This window comes from Plasmodium berghei, assembly GCF_900002375.2.
Source record: "Plasmodium berghei ANKA genome assembly, chromosome: 10".
NCBI lineage: Eukaryota > Apicomplexa > Aconoidasida > Haemosporida > Plasmodiidae > Plasmodium > Plasmodium berghei.
The window spans coordinates 361,202-381,037 of NC_036168.2; the positions used below are offsets into that span (position 1 = coordinate 361,202).

General features: G+C 25.1%; 6 protein-coding genes across 6 annotated transcripts; 3 read left to right on the forward strand and 3 right to left on the reverse strand.

The window, feature by feature from the left end:
* Positions 1 to 543: 543 nt before the first annotated feature.
* Positions 544 to 3,541, reverse strand: PBANKA_1007700 (protein phosphatase PPM1; the record flags this gene model as incomplete). Its single annotated transcript, XM_034565151.1, has 2 exons — positions 544 to 583; positions 732 to 3,541. 2 exons carry the CDS (start codon positions 3,539 to 3,541, stop codon positions 544 to 546), a joined length of 2,850 nt encoding a protein of 949 aa, XP_034421877.1.
* A 2,402-nt stretch (positions 3,542 to 5,943) lies between these two features.
* PBANKA_1007800 (exosome complex component RRP4, putative) lies at positions 5,944 to 6,924 on the forward strand (the record flags this gene model as incomplete). The annotated part of the gene is made up of 1 exon (XM_034565153.1): positions 5,944 to 6,924. The coding sequence occupies one exon, from the start codon at positions 5,944 to 5,946 to the stop codon at positions 6,922 to 6,924; it is 981 nt and encodes a 326-aa protein (XP_034421878.1).
* Positions 6,925 to 7,672: 748 nt separating this feature from the next.
* PBANKA_1007900 (conserved Plasmodium protein, unknown function) lies at positions 7,673 to 8,308 on the reverse strand (the record flags this gene model as incomplete). Its single annotated transcript, XM_034565154.1, has 1 exon — positions 7,673 to 8,308. The coding sequence occupies one exon, from the start codon at positions 8,306 to 8,308 to the stop codon at positions 7,673 to 7,675; it is 636 nt and encodes a 211-aa protein (XP_034421879.1).
* A 2,329-nt stretch (positions 8,309 to 10,637) lies between these two features.
* On the forward strand, positions 10,638 to 11,967 carry PBANKA_1008000 (conserved protein, unknown function; the record flags this gene model as incomplete). The annotated part of the gene is made up of 3 exons (XM_034565155.1): positions 10,638 to 10,689; positions 10,934 to 11,798; positions 11,946 to 11,967. The coding sequence occupies 3 exons, from the start codon at positions 10,638 to 10,640 to the stop codon at positions 11,965 to 11,967; spliced, it is 939 nt and encodes a 312-aa protein (XP_034421880.1).
* A 413-nt stretch (positions 11,968 to 12,380) lies between these two features.
* On the reverse strand, positions 12,381 to 14,747 carry PBANKA_1008100 (ribosome biogenesis GTPase A, putative; the record flags this gene model as incomplete). The annotated part of the gene is made up of 1 exon (XM_034565156.1): positions 12,381 to 14,747. The coding sequence occupies one exon, from the start codon at positions 14,745 to 14,747 to the stop codon at positions 12,381 to 12,383; it is 2,367 nt and encodes a 788-aa protein (XP_034421881.1).
* A 1,218-nt stretch (positions 14,748 to 15,965) lies between these two features.
* On the forward strand, positions 15,966 to 19,305 carry PBANKA_1008200 (cGMP-dependent protein kinase; the record flags this gene model as incomplete). The annotated part of the gene is made up of 5 exons (XM_034565157.1): positions 15,966 to 15,997; positions 16,288 to 16,366; positions 16,483 to 16,657; positions 16,914 to 17,344; positions 17,452 to 19,305. 5 exons carry the CDS (start codon positions 15,966 to 15,968, stop codon positions 19,303 to 19,305), a joined length of 2,571 nt encoding a protein of 856 aa, XP_034421882.1.
* Positions 19,306 to 19,836: the final 531 nt, after the last annotated feature.

Here is a 19,836-nt window from a genome sequence, read left to right on the forward strand (position 1 = left end):
ACAATATTAAAACTTTAATAAAAAGAAATATATATGTGAAAATTAACTAATATTATATTTTATCATAAATGAAATTAAAAGCGAAAATAAAATATGCATTATACATTGCAAAATATGCTATACACTTATTGCTGTTTTTTTTTTTACAAATTATCTGATATTTACATAGTTATAATAAAAAATGCGCCTTATAATAAAGCAATATAAAAAAAAGAAAAATAATAGAAAAATTTTAGAAAATGCCAATTACCCAATAATTTGTGTAAAATTATAGATAATACATAAAAAAATAATAAAACATTGTTTTAAAATCATACGTAAGATTAAATTAATCATTCGCAAAGGGGGCGTGTCCAAACCATATATTTATGAAACATTAATAAACAATGCCTTAATATATATATATATATTAACTAAATAATGAGACAATTTATGCTAATGAAAAAGCTTGGTGTGTGTTTCTGAAAAAAACCGCATAGTATGCTTTGAACATAAAATTTATTGCTATATATAAGATCGCTGATTGCCTGATAAAATTACGCACTAAGGGCTAATTAAGTTTTCCAGGGCAGAAAATTTTATCCTGAAAAAAAAATATGGGAATGAAATATATTTTCATAAGCAATATAATACAAAACATCATTGTGTGAAATATACGCGTATTTAATAGTTTGGTATTTAATCGCATCGATTCAGTTATTTATCTCTTATTTCTACAAAATTATTTTTACCTTCTTCTAAATCGTCCTGTTTGGCCAGTGTATACATTCGCACTGATATTCTCTTTCTTTTTGTGTTCAGGATTTTGGAATATTATAATGACAACTGATAAGTTATCGAGGGATTTTCTTTTATATGCCAATTGGCATAATGCTTCAGCTGCAACATTAGGATCGTTATTTTCTACTAATGACGTCCTAACCGTATTAACAGCTTCTTGTGAAGTCATTACATCGAATATCCCATCACAGCAAATTATTAAAAATTCGTCATCATCCGTTAATTTTATTTGAAATATATCTGGTTCACAAATTAATCCTTTTAACTTTTCATTAGTTTTTTTATCAAAAGATCCAAAACCTCGGCATACTCCTAAGCATCCACCCAAATATCCTTCTTGGTCTAATATTCCACCTGAATTTATAATTCGTTGTTCTTCCTTTTTATTTATACTTGCCTTATGATCTACTGTTATTACAACAGCACGACCATTTTTACTTAAGACACAGCGACTATCCCCTATATTTGCTATATAAACCATATTGTTTAATATAACACTAACACAAGCAGTGCTACCACTCGAAAAATCCGAATGATTATTTTCTTTGCTGTTTGCTGACTTTTTACACAAATGTTCATCCATTCTTTGAAAACCATATTTAAGTGCATTACATATACTGATACCGTTTATATAATAGGAATATACATGTATATGTAATAATTTTTGAATTATATTTACAGCATTCTCACCATTGTGCCCATCATATATTGCGCAATACATATATTGGTTATTAAGCATATTGTTGTTTTCGATATTTTTTGATTTAAAAAGATGATCAAAATATTCACTATTAAGATAGTCATCACAGTATATTTCTTCATTAGCATTGGTATCAGCATCATGCTGTTTAGAATTATCGAACAAATTTTTACATTCATTGTGTATAAAATCGTATATGCTCGAAATTGTTACCACCCTATCTTCATTATAGGTTCTATTACCTTTGGAGCTAAAAAATCCTGATTTGAAATTCTTCCATTTTTCGTTTTCTTTGTTTTGTTTATTTTCGTTTATATAATTATCGAAAGGTGAATTATTTGATTTTTCGCTTATATTTTCATTACATATATAAACATTTCTTTTAAATTCTGATTTTTGGTTTATACGTACATTTGTATCAGTCAAAGTAGTGGTAATACCACATTGTATGTGATCATTTTTATTATAATGCACTGGTTCATTCCCTGAACAATCAGTTAAATTATCGGATTTTACATTACTGCTTTTTTCAGAGGTTTTAATTAAATATTGATGAGCTTTTAGTAGAACTTCATTTTTTTCGAGGAAACTCATCTGAACCTTATTATTACCACCACTATCATAACTGCTACTCCAACTGCTGCTATTATTATTAGGTAAACTAGTATACGGTTTTTCCCCTTCTATAATTAATGAACCATCATAATTGTTCCCTGTTTTATCGATAGGAATTATTTTGTTTCTTTCATTATTTATATATGAATATTCATAATTAATCAACTCTTTATCATATAGATAACTTGCATTTTCTTTAAATGCAAGCATTTTGGCGTTGTTATAAGTGATTTGTTCAGTTTTGCCTATAAATACCGATAATGAATCTTCTGCACTTTTTATTTTTCTATGAATGCCCTGAAAAGCAGAAGTAGAATCCCGAGGAATTCCTAAATTTCTACTACTATTTTGACAATTAATTGAAGAATTATCATAAAATCTTTGGTAATGCATATGATTGCATGGGCACTTATATTGATTAATGTGCTCATTTTGGGAGTTATTTTGTTTCCCTTGACTATTGTCAATATGGGAAGTAGCGAGACCATTAACATTAGCACATTTTTCAATGTAATTACATTCACCTGAGTAACTTATTCTATATCGAGTATCGCCAATATAATTGCATTCATTATTTGTTTTAATAATAAAACTATCAGAGCTTTCATAACTTGTATCATTTTTGCATATAGATACATCATTTTCATGACTATGAATAGGATTAGCAGAATCAGTAAATCTATTTATTATTACATCCTCATTATGCGCATATATCTTTTTGCTTGCATTGTTAAATATAATACCATTATTATTCTTATTATATAAAACATTGTAATTATTGCCACAACCTGGTTTATATATATTATCGTTGGTGTTTTTATTATATTTATTGTGATATTTTTCCGTATTTATATTTTCTATGTAATAATTATACGAATTTATAATATCTTTGTGATTATTATCATTTGTGGTATTAGTAATTCGATCGGTGTAATTCTTTAATTTTTCCTCTTTATATAATCTTCTTAAATAATCTAAATTTATTAGGCATTTCAATATATTGCGCTTTCTATTATCCCAATGTATAACATTACAGCCATTTTCATATTGACTATTCGAGAAATTGTGTATGTATCCTACATTAATGTGCGAGATGAATAGCTCTATATAATTATAATTGCCATTTTTATATTCTTCCCAAAAATTGTCTTTAAAAAACACCGAAACTCCTAGGTATAATATCTCGTATTCATTGTTGAATATTATTGGTATTACATCAAATTCACATTTTATATTTTTAAAATTCCCATAATAATCTAAAGTGGAAATAAAACGCCATTTGCTTTTCTTCTTGTATTTAAATTCTTTCCATAAATCTATATTTTTCTCATTGTTAATGTAACATTTTAAATTGTAGCTATTTAGGTCCTCTATCAAATCAAATATCTTGCCGTATACATAAATCGAGTAATCCCTTTCGAAATTATTGCCGTATACCTTATTCATATGCAACTTTATCAATATTTTTAACACGTAGTAAAAAAAAGGAGGATAGAGGAAGCATATATATTTATAGCGATTCAATAATAAATCAAATTGAATAAACTAAAACGCGAACAACTGTTGGTTTGGTTAAATAATCATACATATGAATATATGCGTGCGCAATTACTTACACAAAGCAATTACAATTTCCTAATTTGGTTTAAGCCTATTCTATCCATATATATCCATAACATATGAACATTTTCATGTTCTTTTTAAAGGCTTAAACATAATTTTTTACACAATTTAGAACACATTTATCATTTCAAAAAAATGCTATATGCAAGCATTAATCACGAATTATTAGGGATTCCTTTTAGTTTTTTTTTGTTATAAGCTTTTGTAATTATATCATGCCAATTCTCAATATACAATGCGATGAATTAAAAAATATATTTATATTTCATAATACATACATATTATAACATTACATTCGCATGTATTACTGTAGCATAATAATACTTTTATTTATTTGATTTTTTGCCATACCTGTATATATAATGATGCATTTTATATATCATCATTTTACACTACAAGATTGTGTTTTCTTTTTTTCATAATATTTTGTAAAAAAAAGAACATTTTTTTATTATATAATTTTCATATAAAAAAAAAGCAAATAATCGTAAAATAAATAAAAAATGCTTTTAATATATATAAAAAAAAATTAAAAAAATAATTAAATATAATACATGGGCTCGTTACAAAAAATACGCTCATTAAAAATAGTATTTTTTTAAAAAAATATGAATATAAAAACTATACTTTTATTCTTAAAACATTTTTGCCATTTTCTTCTTTTTTTTATAACATTTATGAAAGGGAAATATGCGATAAATAAAGTTTATATAAAGAGCATAAGAAATATAACGAAAAACAAAAAAAAAAGAACTACATGTTTACAAATCATTCTTTTTATTTATCATTCTATATATAAGACAAAGTTGCTTATTATGTGCAAAAACAGTAGTTATTGTTTTTTTTTCCAATATTATTTCCTTTTTGTTATATCTTTTAAAAAAATAAGTAATCAAGGCATTTTAAAAAATGTTACCAATTTACGCATGCATTTCAAATAAAGTGATTATGTTTGAAAATGTGAAATATAATTTTTCAAGTAATAAATGTATATAATTACAAAATATATAAGGAAAAACATGCATGTATGTCTAATCCAATATGTTAAAGTGAGTTTACTTTTTATTTGGAAAATACACATTCATTGATAGATTGTTCTGTTTACTACAATAAGGTGATTATACCGATAAAAAATACAAATCGAAAAATTGAAACATTTTTTATAAAATAAAATTATTACCTTTTTACGTATTTCACCATGCTTCTAAGTTGCAAAGCATAACTAGGCATATACCATACATGTTCTATCATATTATAAACATGTATAGATTAATAAATTCAAAGTATTTTTTACACAATATTAAAAAGGATGTTGATAATTGTTAATCCAAAGAATTGTATTTTATAGAATAAGTTAATTATGAAATTATTTAGTACTTCAATTTTTCCAAAAAGAAAAAAATAAAGCACATTTGGTATGTACATGCTTCCGTTCTAATATTTATATTATAACTTGCACTATTTTTTTTGGTTATTCGATTTATATATATTTTATTTTTCCCCTTTTTTGCAATCCCCACATTAACAATATTGCTTACAATGAGATAAAATACCAAAGTTTTCCCATGAAAATAAAGGAACTATATTTTACTAACTTTGGGTAATGAACTTGGCGATTTTATTTTTTCATTTTTATTTTTTGTCTCTCTATTTTCCTCTCTTTTTATATCTCTATCCTGTAACATTTTACACGTTCATAATATTTTGTTTACCTTTTTAAGGCAACGTTGTGCGCTAGTATTTATTTATTTCAATTTATTTATTCGCATAGAATATTGAAAAAATATTGATTAAAAATTTTTTTTTCACTCTCGTTACGTATTCGCAAATAAAAAATTACGACGAAATATATTAAAAAAAAATAATAAATAAATAAAATAAAACCATTAACGTGTTTACCAAAGAAATTATAAACTTGTTTATATCTCATACTATTAAAAAAAAATATACTGATAATACTAGTATATGCTAAAGGTAAGCTTTCATTTTTATTCGTATTTATTAATATATTTTTTACTCCATATTTTCGAAATTTCAAAAAAGTAAAAGTAAAAACATAATATTACGTAGTATAAAATAATATGTCCATTGGGGCCAACGCTTGTGAGTAGTAATATTTTGAGCGAACTGTAATCAAGCATAGTACAAATTGTAAACGAAAAAAGAACGAAGTTAATATAGAGATAGAGGGAAACTAAAAAGGAAATGCATAAATAGTTATCAAAATGGATTTAATTGTCATCACGCCATATGATGAAGAACTGGATGATATCGAAGAATTAAATAGTAAAATATTGGCTCTTGAAATGATAAAACATAATAAGTCAAATGTAAACAAAAATGCAGATAATTCATGCCCTAATATAAAAAAGTTAGTGTTACCAGGTGAAGCAGTATTAGAGAAAAAAGATAAACCCCGATTCTTAAAGGGGAGTGGCTTGTATGAAGAAGAAGAAAATTTTTGTGCATGCCTATTGGGAAGTGTAAACTATATAAATAAGTTAGTATATGTAGAACCATTGCGGGGGAAATATACAGGTTCAGTAGGTGATTTATTAGTTGGAAAAATAAAAGATATAAATAATGATAAATGGGTTGTAGAAATAGGATCATATTGTAGGGCCTTATTATCAATAACACAAACTAATATAAGCTTATTTAGTCAAAGAATACGGTTATATAATGATGTTATAAATATGATTAATATATATAAGCCCAATGATGTCATTGCATGTGAAGTTCAAAGAATATTAACAGATGGTTGTATTATTTTGCATACTAGATCGTCTATATATGGTAAATTATCTAACGGAATTTTAATTACAGTTCCACAAACATTAGTGCAAAATCAGAAGAAACACATCTTCGTATTCCCATGTAATGTACAAATAATTTTAGGAATGAATGGATTCATTTGGATTTCTTCTCCAATTAAAAAATCGAAAGACACAAATCCAAACAGTATAGATGAAGATATTGAAGGGAATAAATTTGAAGAGGTAGATGATACTACTCGAAAAAATATTAGTATCATTAGTAATATTATTAAATTACTAGCTAAATATCATATTAATATTAATTATGATATTATTACTAAAATATATATGCAATATACTTCGAATAAAAGCAATACACCCAGTTACATTTTAAAGCCATATGTATCTGATTCTTATCTATTTAGTTATCTAGAAAATTTTACTAAGTAAGAATCATCACGTTTTTTTCTCCCTTTCTCATTTCATTATGCATGATTGTGTATATGCTTGTTCACTGGGGCACTTTTATGACCCTTTAACAATGTTTACTTATTTATTTGGATATATATGATTATGTTTCGAGTATTCTAAGAATATGTTTCTACCAACTAATTTTTAGTAATTTTTTATCACTTCACATTAAATGGGCTAATTAAAGATATATATAACGTTTACTTCTTCAGTTTGCTATTGTATTGTTATATATATTTTTTGACAAAATTTGACATTTTTCATACTTTTTCATTATCTATCAATTTTTTATTTTTTTGGTTTATATTTATATGTATAATGCTACTATTTATATAAAAAACACAATAAACGCTTTAAAAAAAACATACGTTTATACATACACCATGTAAATATATATAGTATGTTCGATAAAGATTATGTATATACATATGGGTCATGCGAATATATAATCATATATGCTATATATTAATGCTCTCTTAAAATTATGGGGAAACAATTAAAGCATATTTTTTCGTTTTTGTGAAAATGCATCAAGCATCATTAAAACACAACAAATACATTTGGAGGCATTTAATTTTTTCTTTTTTCAGTTACGTTGAATATATATATATGCATTCAAATTGGGAATGGCACATCAATGACAAGAATGGTATTCGAAGTGGGAAAAAGAAACACATTTATCATATTGTCGTGATACACAACTAAAGTGCAAAACCTACAACTTAACCTATATGTTGTTTTCTCTTGTATGAGATGTCTTTATATTTGAAACAAAAGTTTGCATTTTATTCTTCAACATTTCATGATTTTTCCTTGTATTTTTTAATTGTAGTTGTAAATTTGTTCTCCCTTTCTTAAACTTTTCCATTTCATCATGCATTTTGTTCTTGGTATTTAATAACTTATTATATTTATTATTATTTTGTTCTACATTTTCTCTCATCATATTTATCCTTGATTCCATATAAATAATATCTTTATCAACATTTTCTTGTGTTTTTCTTAGTTTGATTTGATTTTTTTTTAATTGAAATAATCGGCTTTTATAGGCCTTGTTTCTATTAATTTCAGTGATTATATTATTTTCTAAATCTTCATTTATTCTGCTAAAGTTAGTTATACTTTTTTCTAATTTTTTTAATTCTTTATTATTTTCTGATAATTCTTTATTCAGCTTTTTTGTGATTGCCTCTAAATTTTTTATCCTTTCAACTGTATAAATTATACCACCTCTATTCTTTCTTAATTTTAGTGATAAAAAATTTGTGTAATTATTCATATATGATGATGCATCTTTTACTTCCTTTAAATTAATGGATTCGATTTTGTTCATTATTTCGTTTTCTGAGACTTTTATTTTCATTTTTATTTCGTTTCTGAAAGAAAAAATCTACAAAGTGTATTTTAAAACTTTCTATTATATAATATTATTAAAGGCTAGGATGCTTTTAGTTTCCTTCCTAATTATGTTCACTTATATTTACTGTCAATATGCTCCTTATTTAATATATGTATATATTCACACCCTTTTACACACATATAATTGGCGTTGTAAACACACAATAATTTAAGGCTTGAAAATTTATACATGTAACAATAAGTACTCAAATGCGGCTTTAAAAAAAACAAAAGAAATAAATTAGCTAATTATACAGATACAAAATAAAAATGATCGATTATCTAACTTATATTACTAAAATATAATGCAAATACTGATTTTTAAAATATGTTTATGTTTCGTCTTTAATTTACAGATTAATAGCTATTACGCTTATAGAATATATATAGACATTTTTTTGAAAAACACCTCGAAATTATTAGGCAAACAATGATTTATCAAAGAACATAACATTTTTATAAACACAAAGGATACATAAATGAATAAATATATATATATATATATATATTCTATGGACGTATGGAAGAAACAAATTGCATAATTGTAAAAAAAATATATATATGGGACTTAAATTTGAGATAATGACTAATAGGTAATTGTCTAATGTTTTAAAAATATAGTAATTTTCTTCTTTATTATCATATATATTTTAATTACTACAACAAAATTATATCATTTTATTTGGGGAATATTCCTATATTTTGAGGTAAATTTTTTTTTTTGAGAACACCACAAAGTGCAATAATAAATTGCGTAATGTAGGAATAAAAAAAATTTCCAATTGTTTTTTTTCGGTTTTTTAATAAATATCCTTTAAAAAAAAACATATAACAATGAATAACATCTTTTACGATAAAATTAAATATGCTTCTTAAATTAATGAATTTTTTAATTACAATTTATTGTATATATTTTATAATTATAAAAAAATTTACTATCCTTATTTTTTTCACTTTTTAGTATTGTTTATTTCCATAAACTGTTTCACATAGCCAGCTCCCCTCTTTAGTACTATATACATACCATAAAATTGTATTGTTTTTTATTTTTGAATAATTTATCATTTAGTTAAATGTGAGTATTACTTATTTATCACATGTTAATTCTTATTAAATATATTATATATATATATATATGAACAGTGTGATATCAGCACACCCCAAATGTCAAAAAAAACTAATTGATTTATGATCATAAAAGTATACACATATAGAAAAATACTCAAATGTGATTATGTATCCATTCTAAAACCTTTTAGAGATTCCTAAAGTATAAAACACATATATGCTGTAATTAACCATATTAAAATTAAATAGTCAATTAAAACGACGAACTTTCCTTATGAATGATAACATGCATCCTCATTTTAAATGTATATAATAGGAATAAAATGACGTTAACGATGTGTTTTTAGTACCAAATCATAAAAGAAAATAGAGAACTTATTATGTTTGTAGATTTTTTGGGGGAGGTCCAACTACTCACATTGTTTTATATATCTCAAATATGCATATATATATACATATAATTTAAAATGTATAATTTCTTAAGCTCTGATTAAAATTTTGGAAAATTTATGTGTTTTGATGGCATTTTAAAAAAATATAAATTATGTTTGTATTAAATACATTAACATTATAATATTTTAAATGAAACAACATACAGATAGATATTATTTTTTTTAATAAAAACGTTGTCGCTTTTTATCACTCCTTATTTTTTCTCTACTTAAAAAAATAAAATAAAAAGTCACGATAATCGTTATAAATGCGTAAACAATTTAATATTTTAGCGTTATTTTAAAATTTTATTTTTTATAGTTATTTTACTTTATGGTTTTTATATTTTTACATATTTGCATTTTATAAATTCGCCATTTTTTGCTGTGAATTTATATATAAAGAAATAGCGAAATTATTTTTTTTAAGTACCCTTCCGCTTTATGAGTATAAATTAAATCGTGAAATCATTTTACTTATATAGATATTTAATTGGAAAAAAAAGAAAAAATATATATTATATTGTATTATATATTTATAAATTACATTGTTTAATTTACATATAATTATTTATACTTTGTTATAACTATTCCTTGGCCTATATATGCATATATGAATGCGTTTATATAAAAAGGTATATATGTCTTTAGCTACAAACACCACATTCATGTATGCATTAATACATAAATGCGAAAAATATTTAATAAATTTATGATTGATTTACAATCAGAGTGTTTTATCACCCTTTTTATTAAAAGAAAGTAGTAAAGAATCTCAAAAAACAATAATATAACATGGTAAGCATAAATTGGCCTGGGCTACTAAAATGGTCTACTAAATATTCAGGTAATTAATTCACAAATAAAACATAAATAAAAAAGATACATAAGAGGGCCGCTTATAATAATCATATCAATGTTTGTATTTTATTTACATGCCTTTTCGTATTATATTCAAAAGAAAATAATATTCATTATAAAGCAATTTTATATATGCTTTTTTTTAATCAAGAATGTAATATTGCCACACATTTTTTCTCAATAATTATTCTCTCATATACATATCATCACTTCTGTTCATTACACTACAGATGGAACTGTAGATACAAATAAGAGGCTCAGTAAAGAAGACATCGAATTTTTACAGGGTGCAATAAAAGAAGCCTTAAGCCAAGTAGAAGATCCTTATGAAGCTATAGGTGAAGCAGTTCGAAATTTTGAAAGCAAAGATGAAGGTATTATATTAGCTTCTGCAAAAATAATTGAAAGATTAGTAGATGAATACCCAGAAGTAGCTAAAAATTTAGATAAAATAAATGCATTGGATCCTTTATTAAAATTGTTAGAAAGTAATAATAATCACATATTGGAATCAGTTTTACAAATATTTTCTCTAGCATTATCTAACAATCCTGTTTTGCAAGATTGTGTTTTTAAAAAAAATGGTTTAAAAATACTATTATTAAAATTACAAGAATCCAAGCAAACTACTGTTGATAAAAAATTGATAACTGCTATATCAGCATTGATTAGACATCATGATGAAGGAGAAAATAAATTTATCGACTATGGTGGTATAGCATTTCTTGTTTATGGTATGCAAACAAATATATATAAATATCAAGAAAAATCAGCATTACTTTTAAAACATTTAATTCATCAAAATAAAATCACATTTGAAACTTTTGAAAAAAATAAAGTTATGAATGGACTTATAGCATTAGCTAATAATAAAAATATAGATGAAACAGGTATACAATATGGTGAAACTACAGCTGAGTTATTTTTAGCATTAATGCAAAATCATAGGCATAAATTAGCAAAGGTTGGTTATCTTAAACAGCTAAAAGAATTAATCGAAGGAAGATTAAATTATTTGACTGTCATCCAGGATAACGCTTCTTATGATGTATCTCAGGAAATTGATCTTTTTAAGGATTGCTTAAAATTAACGAAGTAGGGATCAGTATTCACATATATTTACCAATATTATGAATTATATTACATCAATTTTTATAATTATTAGCTTATATTATTGCTATTTTGAATGTTTGATTTATTTATTCATCCTTCTTTATTATTACCTTTCCTTCTTTGACACAGATGGCCAGGTGTTAAGCAATGACAAATAAAAAAAAATAAAATATAATTTTAAAAATAGTTTATACATATAAAAGTAACTTTACATAATTTGGTAATGAAACAAAATTCCTTACAAAAATTTAAAGAAACGTTGATGCGGCAATTATTCCACATATACAAAATAAAATTATCAAATAATGTTGAATAAATTTAACAAAAAGTAAAAAAATTCTCATAAAAACAATAAAACAAAAAAAGAAGATGAAATAGATGGACAGACTATGTGGTTTGAGGAATGAGAAAAAGAATTCGTACCTTAATAAATTTGAGACTTTTATGATATTTTTTTTTGTAATAACGTGTTTCATTTTTATTTCGTGATAGTATCTTCGTCTTTTTCAATTCGTTTCTTTTCGTATATTTCTTTCATTTTGTTTCCTCATTTTCACATTTCCCTTACCAACCCACATATCGATCGCTTGCAGAATTAACAAATTGATTGTCACGTTTGAGGGTGATAGTTTTTTTGTTAAAATAGATGGGGTAATTTAAAGTCATTTTTCCCAGATAGTTTTTCCTAAAATCAGAGACAATTCTCATGGAAGCTTGATTTAAATCGTTATTGAATCTATCTCTTGCTAATTTTTGAATAAAATGATAAGCAGAAAATTGTCCTTGTGAATTTATGCAGTCAACAAAATTAATTTGATATCTGTTTATAATTTTTTTTAAATCTACATATTCATTGTCATATAAATAAGTGTTATAAATATTTTGTATTAGCACTTCAGCAATATTATATATGTCATACATTTTGGGTGATATATGATTGCATAAAGCTAATAGATATATATTATTTTCTATATGCATATAACTATTATAATTTTTAATATTAACAATATTATCAATTGAATAATCCTTATTATTTTTATTATATACTTCATCTAATATTCTGTTATTTTTATCATATACCCTTTCCCTGAGTTTGTACAAATTATGAGCTATAATACCTGGAGTGTCTATTAGTTCATATTTTTTTGTTGAATACATTTGTATATTTTTTGTTAAACCTGGTAAATCATATGATTTGGTTTTTTTAATTTCCAATATTTTATTTATTAGTGCAGATTTACCAACATTTGGTAACCCTAAAAATATGCATTTTACTTTATAATTATGTATTCCTTTTTTTCTCTTACTTTCGATAACACGTTCACAAAGTCTATTTATTAATTTTTTGAGAACAATAATTTCTTTTTTTCCATTTTTCGCATCAACAAATATTACTGCACTCTTTTTCATAGGGTTATTATCAGTACTATTTATAGAAGCATTCATGTCGCTTTTTATATTTCGATTAAACTTTTTGTCACTCCAATAAAGCTTTCTTCTGTAGTAGTTTCCCCATTCTTCTGTACCTTTTAAAGAGGCCCTATCACAATTAGTATAAACAATAATTTTCGGTTTATTTGTATATATGTCAAACATATTTAGTGCATATAAATCATCAAACACAAATGGAATTATTCCATTTCTGACTTCAATAATGATATCACTTATTTTTATATAATCAGGTATTTTCATAATTATTCTTTTCATAAATTTCGGAAACCAATGTACTTTAACTCGTCCACATAATAAATTTTCATTCAAATTATTTTTTATTATATTTTCTTTTTTATATTTTAAAGATGCTTTTACATTTTCTTTAAATAATTCTAGTACTGATACATTGTTTTTTAAAAACAATTCTGTTCCTTCGTCTTCGTTATTATAATTTGAAATTACTTCTTCCCCTTTTTCTAATTTCAATCCACCATCATTAGTATCATATTCTTCACCTTTTATTAACAAGTTTTTATTTTCTATTTTCACATTTGCAAACATTTGATCACTAAATGTTGATACTCGTTTTTCTTCTGCATAACCTTTTTTGGGCTTAAAAAAATTTACTTCTTCTATTAATTTATTTTCTTTATTACTTCCTTTTTTATAAAATTCTAATGCATTTTCAGCATCTTCTGGTTTGTTAATTGCTCTCAATTTTGCATTTTTTTCTTCATTACTATATTTTTCAGTCTTCTCATCAAGACATATCTTATCATTATTGTTCTTCCCTATATTATCACTTGTGTTACTTCCATTATTATTATTATCATTATTAAAAACGTTTTTCAAACTTTTCAAAATTTCAGACTTTTCCTTCAATTTATTTATCATATAGCTATATTGGGTGAACAAAAAGTTGTCTATGTTTTTATTCATAACAAATGTAACTTTGAGATTTTCATGAACATCTTGGCTTATTTTACTATCTTCTTCGTCTTCTTTTTTTAATTTTTCATATTCACTCTTGTAGCTTTTTTCCATTATTTTTCTTATTTCATCTTTATATGTATTAGCATTTTCGGTTAGAATTTTCAATTTACCTGCTTCCAATTTTTCATAATCTTCCTTCGATCGTTTGTTAAAATATTCATCAAACGTATGGAAAAATTCTGTATTCGCAACTTCCTTCTCATATTTTCCCACATTTGACCAATTACTCTTCTCTGTTTCGGTTTTATTCTCTTTCCTTTCTTTTCTCCTTAGTTTTTTCCTCTTGAAATCATTTTTATATAACTTATTAAATTTTTTTAAAAAATATAATTTTTTTTCCGGTATATTTTTTTTTAAATATGCATCATAAATTCGGAACCTTCTTATTTGTTTTGGTTTGCTTGCGTTAATATCCTCTAATTTTATATTTTCGTTTACAATTTTTAACTGTATGCATAAAATTTTATGTATCAAGCATATAACCATCAAATATGGGAAAAACATTTTTGTCGCTATATTTTTGTGTCACCTTTTCTACATATTCAAGTACATATATTTATACTATTATACCTTTTTTTCAAAATCACCAAGAGAGTAAACACACGAAAAAAAAATAGGAATCACATTTACATACATATAAAGAAAAATAGAAGTTTCATAGATAAATATATATCCGTATATACTAGGATCATATATGTTCCTATATATTATATCCTATTGTATGTGCTAACAAAGGAAATTAACCCCAATTGACGCCATTTCAACTGAGACAAATTTTTTACACCACAATTAATATTCAATTGAAAAAATTAAATAATAAAATAAAACTAATATCTTAATTGCCCCATCTCTTTATCATATCTATTTCAAGAATTAACAATTACATCACAACAAAGTAGCCTATTCGAGATAACGATTTTTGTATTATCCCTATTAGTTGCAACAATGAATGTTTTTAACTTCGTGCGCATGTATATGTCTGGATGAATATACGCATCTGGATGCATATATGCATATATCTACAGTAATTGTAATAGTAAAAGGGCTCTTTCCTTGAATTCGGTATATTAAAAAAAATTATCTAAGATATTTTATCATATATATTTATGTTATTAGCTTTGTATACATTTTTTGTATTCCTGTATATTTTTGTTTTACCCTATCTCCTATTTTTTGGTTAACATTCATAAATAGAAAATTATGTATAGGGACAAGAGAAATAAAATTACAACATAATGATAGGTTTATTTTTTATGGTAAAAAAATGCTTCTATTTTAAATAAGGATTATAGAAATTATTATGATTTATAAATATATCCTACTAATTTTATTATTTTTTAAATTATCAATTTTTTTTTTATTTTGAAAAACTTTATTAAAGGATTTAATTGCGCATATTTTTGGGAGTGGGTGGATCAATCATTTTATTTATCCTATTAAAATATTTTTCTTTTTACAGATAAAATATTTTATTTTTCTCGAAGCATTTTGTGAGTTTATTTCATACATATGTATTACCATTGTTTTTTATTATTATATATTTTTTGCTTTTTAAATATATATTATTAACCATAATTAATAAACACATTTTTACTATATCTTGTTTTAATTTTCCAGTTTGTAATTTTTTGAAAGATTATTAGTTTTAAGTAAATATACTTTTTACACATTTTTAAAAAAGTTGAATATATATAAAGTTAACGAGATTGGAAGATAAGAAAAATGGATGATGATGAAATAATTCCAAAGAAAAAGTAACTGAAAAAAATATGAGAAACACAGCAAAAAATAATATGTGTATTTGCTACATATGCACATGTGTCACGATTGATACCAATCAAAAAGATACTTTATGTTAAATTTTGTAATGCATACATACACCCGCATTGTTTTTCTGAAAAAAACATAAATTACACATATATGCTGAATATACATGTGTACTTTGTTAATTAGAAATTCTAGATTTATTTGACCCATAGAAGAAACTACATGCATACGTATTACTATCACTATATATCTTATAATGTTTTTATTTTTTTTTAAGCCATCCTAGCAATGAAAGAAATAAAAAAAAGGCAATTTTATCTCATGAGGATTTCACAGGGGAGGATAGTTTAATGGAGGTATTTCAAAATTGTATTTATTATTATCATTAGTGATATTAATCTATATAATAAAAATTAATTCTTATTACCCTAATCAATGAAATATATTTTGGGGGGCCATTTTATTTTTGTAGAACCATTTAGAATTGAGGGATAAATTGACAGAAGATATCGTCACTATAAAAGCATCCCTAAAAAATAATCTTGTATGCAGTACACTAAATGAAAATGAAATATTAGCACTGTCTAATTATATGCAGTTTTTTGTTTTCAAAAGTGGGGATATGGTCATAAAACAAGGAGAAAAAGGTAAAATCATAAAGGATAACATGCACAACTCTTTTCATTATTTTTGTCTAATTGCTCGCTTGAATAAAAATAAAGAAAAACATTGTTTATATAAACACATTTATCTGCGATAATGTTTTGGGGCTCGAAAAAGGCACACATGTTTGCAAAAAATATTAAATTTTAAACATTCTTCTATTTCTATGCGTATTTATGCACATTTACATTTTTTTCGCTTTTTTATTTTTTCGAATTTCAATGATTTCCTCTCGCGAAGGTTCCTACTTTTTCATTATAAATAGTGGAAAATTTGATGTATACGTAAATGACAAAAAAGTGAAAACTTTGACCAAAGGTAGCTCATTTGGGGAAGCTGCTTTAATACACAATACTCAAAGAAGTGCTACTATAAAAGCAGGAACAAATGGAACGCTATGGGGTGTACAAAGAAGTACATTCAGAGCAACACTAAAGCAATTATCCAATAGAAATTTTAATGAAAATAGAAGCTTTATTGATTCTGTATCTGTTTTTGATATGCTAACAGAAGCACAAAAAAATATGATAACCAATGCATGCGTTATACAAAATTTTAAACCCGGAGAAACAATAGTTAAACAAGGGGATTATGGAGATGTTCTATATATTCTGAAAGACGGAAAAGCAACCGTATATATTAATGACGAAGAAATCAGAGTTCTAGAAAAGGTAATTTGAAATTGAAGTAATTAAAAAAGGGAAACTATTTTTTTTTTTATTCCTTGACATACAATTTAACATTTCCTAATAATACAATCTCAATTGTTTCTTTTCAGGGATCGTACTTCGGAGAGAGAGCTCTTCTGTATGATGAACCACGAAGTGCTACAATTATCGCTAAGGAAGTAACATCTTGTGCATCTATTTGTCGAAAATTGCTAAATGTGGTTCTGGGGAATTTACAAGTAGTATTGTTTCGTAACATTATGACAGAGGCTCTTCAACAGAGCGAAATATTTAAACAAATAAGTCCAGATCAATTAAATGATTTAGCTGATACAGCTATAGTTAGAGATTACCCAGCAAATTATAATATATTACATAAAGATAAAATAAAAAGTGTAAAATATATAATAGTATTAGAAGGTAAAGTAGAGTTATTTCTTGATGATGAATCGATTGGAATATTGACAAGAGGTAAATCATTTGGAGATCAATACGTACTTAATCAAAAACAAAAATTTAAGCATACATTAAAATCGTTAGAGGTATGCAAAATAGCATTAATTACAGAATCGTGCTTAGCCGATTGCTTAGGAAATAATAATATAGATGCATCTATAGATTATAATAATAAAAAAAGTATCATAAAAAAGATGTATATTTTTCGATATTTAACTGATAAACAGTGTAATTTACTTATCGAAGCATTTAAAACAACTCGATATGAAGAAGGAGATTATATTATACAAGAAGGTGAGGTAGGGTCACGATTTTATATAATCAAAGCTGGAGAAGTAGAAATAGTAAAAAATAATAAAAGATTAAGAACATTAGGGAAAAATGATTACTTTGGCGAAAGGGCATTAATTTATGATGAACCAAGAACAGCATCAGTTATAAGCACTGTAAATAATTTAGAATGTTGGTATGTTGATAAATCTGTTTTTTTACAAATTATTGAAGGACCCATGTTAGCACATTTGGAAGAGAGAATTAAAATGCAAGATACTAAAGTAGAGATGTCAGAATTATTAACAGAAAGAATAATAGGGAGAGGTACATTTGGTATTGTTAAGCTAGTTTTACACGAACCCACAAAAATTAGATATGCATTAAAATGCGTTAGTAAAAAAAGTATTATAGAATTAAACCAACAAAATAATATCAAATTAGAAAGAGAAATTACTGCTGAAAATGACCATCCATTTATTATTAGGCTAGTAAGAACCTTCAAAGATTCTAAATATTTTTATTTTTTAACGGAGTTAGTTACTGGAGGAGAACTTTATGATGCTATTAGAAAGTTAGGTCTATTATCAAGATCACAAGCACAGTTTTATCTAGGCTCTATTATATTAGCAATCGAATATTTACATGAAAGGAGTATAGTGTATCGAGATTTAAAACCTGAAAACATCTTATTAGATAAGCAAGGGTATGTTAAATTAATCGATTTTGGGTGTGCAAAAAAAATACATGGAAGATCATATACATTAGTTGGAACACCACATTATATGGCCCCTGAAGTTATATTAGGAAAAGGATATGGGTGCACAGTTGATATATGGGCATTCGGTGTTTGCTTATATGAATTTATATGTGGTCCATTACCCTTTGGTAATGATCAAGAAGATCAATTAGAAATATTTAGAGACATATTAACAGGGCAGTTAACCTTCCCAGATTATGTTACTGATACTGATAGTATTAATTTAATTAAAAGATTATTATGTAGATTACCCCAAGGAAGAATCGGTTGCTCAATAAATGGATTCAAAGATATTAAAGAAAATTCATTTTTTGCCGATTTTGATTGGGACAGACTAGCTGGACGTTTGCTTGAACCTCCTCTCATTTCGAAAAGCGAAACTTATGCAGAGGATATCGATGTTAAACAGATCGAACAAGAAGAGGAAGATAATGCAAATACCGAAATTGATGATGAAAATTGGGATATTGATTTTTAATTGAGGAAAGTGATAAAAACAGAGACAAAAAAATACTGTAACCATATAATTGCACGTTACAGTTCTATCATGGATCATATCACAAATGCATAATCCGATATTTTTTGTCTTTATAAATATATATTTTTTTCCAAAAATTTTTTATTCGTTCATAATTTTATCATGCTCTTTCATTCTTGTTTCATATATTTAAAAATTATTTTCATAACATGTTTCCCTTTCTCACCTTTTTTCTCGTATTTTTTGTCTTTTTTTTGAACAGTTGTTATACGTTATGAAAGAAAAAAAAATCCACATTTCCAATAATTTTTTCAAAGTTTATTTTGTGTACCATTCCGTGATTTTTTTTTGAAACCATTTTGGATACCTCATAATTTGTAGAGACGCCATGAAAAAAATTAGTAAGGCGAAAATATGTAAATGCACACATGTATATATGTATAGCATGTATATTGCCCATGGAAAACACATTGGTTCCCTTGAAATAAAAATAAGGGCGCTATTCTTTACTTACAAATATTGTTTTTTCTT